We start from the raw sequence: 3094 nt of genomic DNA on the forward strand, positions 1-3094 counted from the left end.
TAGACTAGACTATAGACTAGACTATAGACTAGACTATAGACTAGACTATAGACTAGACTATAGACTAGACTATAGACTAGACTATAGACTAGACTATAGATCAGACTAGACTAGACTATAGATCAGACTATACACTAGACTATAGACTATGCATTAGACTAGACTATAGGTCAGACTATAGATCAGACTATAGACTAGACTATAGATTAGACATAAGTCCAGACTATAGTTTAAACTATAAACTAGAATATAGATTATGCTTTAGGCTAGATTATATATTAGACTCAGAACTAGACCATAGTCTAGACTATAGATTAGACTACTTTTCAGACTATGGGGTAGACTATTATAGAATGTAGTGTATAAGATAGTGTAGAGATCATATGATCGATCAATATAAGCACCTGTGTTTGCTTATTTATTGTTAATTTAAAATCAATTAAAACAAGAGATATTTTTTAATAAATATTTTATATATTTTTCATTATTTTTTTTTAATTTTTAACATTTTTATTTTTTTTTTTTTGTTTTCTATATTTTTTTATAAAAAAATTCTTACAACTATAATATGTATATGACACAATGCGATGTGAATTTCAAAACATTTTTTTTTAACAAAACTAAAATTTTTTTTAACTAAATAATAAAAATTATACTTTTTAAAACAAATGTTTGCCAAGCAGTCAATATGACTGAGGAATGAAGAAAAATTAAGAAAGAAATTAAAAAAAAATAAAAATGAACATAAAAAAATAAGAAAACTTAAAACTAAATGCAAATAATGATGTCAGTGTAAAAATGTTACTTAATATAAATTATATATTAAAAAAAGGAAATAATGATTTAAGTTTTTGAAGGTGGAGTTTTTTTTTTAACTGCATTTCATTTTTTGGTTATGGGCAAAACTTTTTTACAAGTTTTACCGCTGACAGCTAAAAAAAAGCATTGAGGCAGTTTTGGAATTTTTAGCGAAGTACACTGTAAGAATTCTTTTGAAAAGAATTTTTTTTCTTTCGTTTACACTTCTTCTTAAAGCTTCTAGGCTTATAAATTACATTGTTTTTAAATGATGATTGATTTTTTTGGTTTTTGATGAGGAGAAGATTTTGTTTTGTGTTAAGTGGCAGGAATTTTGATTTTTGCTTATTTTACAAGTGGTTTTTTTGGGTTATTACTTTTTTTGTTTTTAAATGTAAAATTTACAATTCCAATTGAAATTGTTCTTGCTCCTCAATCTTCAATGATTCCACCTTCTTGCTGAGGTCCGATGGTGGTGGCACGCATTTGCGGAAGGGTGTGCGTGGTGTACCTCTCATCAAACAGCTGGGTATATTAGTGGGTGGCGATTGACTTAAGGGTGATTGGCGCAAATTTTTCAAAAATGCACGTTCATAAATCAATTTAGTGCCTATAAATAGAATAAGTAAAAAAGTTTATGAGTAAAAAATTTTTAATGTTTTTGTTGTTGCTTTAGGAAAAAGTTTTATAATTATTTCGAAATTGTCTACTACGCCATTTAGTAGCAGTTCCTATCTGTTGATATCAGTTGACCTTGTTAGGTATTGTTTTTTGAAGGGCTTTTTTAAAATTTGTTATAATTGATTAGACATTTTGAGTAATTTGTTTTAAATTTTGATAAGAATATACACTGAAAAAAATCCATATTAAATAATATTTATTAAATAATATTTCGTATTATGTACGAAATTTTTGTAAATATTACGAAAATAGAAGTTACGAAATTTTTTTTCGTAAAGTTGAGCATGGATTATTTTCAGTGTAGATAACTATAGTTTTTTTTAATAAAAATATTGTTATTGTGATTCATGTCTAGTGTTTTTGTTAAAAAAATAATATTAACATAATTTTATTTAAAACTGATACGGATAACATTTTGAGTCATTAAAATGACTTTTTGGGGAAGTCGAAATTTTTATTGAAAATTGCATCAGCCATTGAACTTTAACCAAATTTAATTATTCATATTTTTTTAAAAATATTTGAAAATTTAAAGAAAATTATATAAAATTTTCTTATTTCTAATAGAATATTGTTTAACAATTAAGAATTTCAAAACAATAACACTGACCTTTCCTAACAAAAAATTTCTAAACATTTAATAATTTAGAAAAAAAAAAAACGTTTCAACTTACCACCGGGTGTTGTTGAGTACAAAGTACCACCGGGTGTTGAAGAATAAACTTCCGGCATTTGGATGGGATCCGTAATGGTGATTTTCTTGGTTTTTTGTGGAACATGCATGGCTTGACGGGCAGTTGGTGAAGCAGACATGATGATTGAATATAACTTTTTAATAAAAACACTAAAATTTTCTTATTTTTTGGTAAATTTTTTAAACACTTGGTGTTGTTTTTTGGTTTTTTAGAAAAACACTTTTAAAGCTTTTTTTATAAAATAATTGAAATTTTAACACTTTATTTTTTAAACAAAAGAAAATAGTTTTCTTATTTGTTTTAAAATTTTATTTAAATCAAATATTTTTTTCCTTTTGGTTTCACTCGGTTAGTGACTGTTGAGAAAGTCAAAACTGAAATGTTGTTCTAATCTAACCAAACGTCTGCTATTTATACGAAATGCGGACGTGCCAGAATATACGAATACTACTCTCTAGCCGGCGAAATTTATTGTTCGTTTTTACCGATACTTTTTCTCCCTCTCTCTCTGTCTTTCTCACTTTTTTTCTGCCAGTTTCCTTGAAAACAATCTCTGAGATACAAATATATCTTTGTTGTTTTTTTTTTGTTAGCTTCTTGTTTTGTTTACTAAACTAACCCTCGTGTTTGTTGTTTGTGGTTGTTCGTTCACACACTCACACATCCCTACAGTGGCGTGTTTTTGTATCTGTGTGTTTAAATAAAAAAATAAAGAGTTGTTTGTTTTGCTAGAATTTTTGTTTATAAATTTCTCTGATAAAAAAAACGAAAACAAATTAAAAAAAAACATATAGAAATTAATTTACTGCGCATTGTTTAAATTCTTAGAATTATATAGATTTTATGTTAGATTTTTAAGTTTTCTTATAGTTGTTATTTTGAAAAACTTGTTTTTCCTTAAATTTTGCATATAATTTTAC

At 26.1% G+C, this 3094-nt stretch overlaps 1 protein-coding gene across 1 annotated transcript; it reads right to left on the minus strand.

Moving 5' to 3' along the window:
• Positions 1-1114: 1114 nt before the first annotated feature.
• LOC111681711 (eukaryotic translation initiation factor 4E-binding protein) lies at positions 1115-2559 on the minus strand. Its single transcript, XM_023443599.2, has 2 exons — positions 2154-2559; positions 1115-1408 (listed from the first exon to the last, which is right to left on the minus strand). Exons 1-2 carry the CDS (start codon positions 2290-2292, stop codon positions 1200-1202), a joined length of 348 nt encoding a protein of 115 aa, XP_023299367.1. The 5' UTR covers positions 2293-2559; the 3' UTR covers positions 1115-1199.
• Positions 2560-3094: the final 535 nt, after the last annotated feature.

This window comes from Lucilia cuprina, chromosome 2 (genome assembly GCF_022045245.1).
Source record: "Lucilia cuprina isolate Lc7/37 chromosome 2, ASM2204524v1, whole genome shotgun sequence".
NCBI lineage: Eukaryota > Metazoa > Arthropoda > Insecta > Diptera > Calliphoridae > Lucilia > Lucilia cuprina.

Coding starts and splice junctions, on each gene's coding strand:
- LOC111681711 (XM_023443599.2), bottom strand. CDS start 2,292: ATGTCTGCTTCACCAACTGCCCGTCAAGCCATGCATGTTCCACAAAAA. Junction 1,409..2,153: donor GTACTCAACAACACCCGGTG/GTAAGTTGAAAC, acceptor TTCTATTTATAG/GCACTAAATTGATTTATGAA.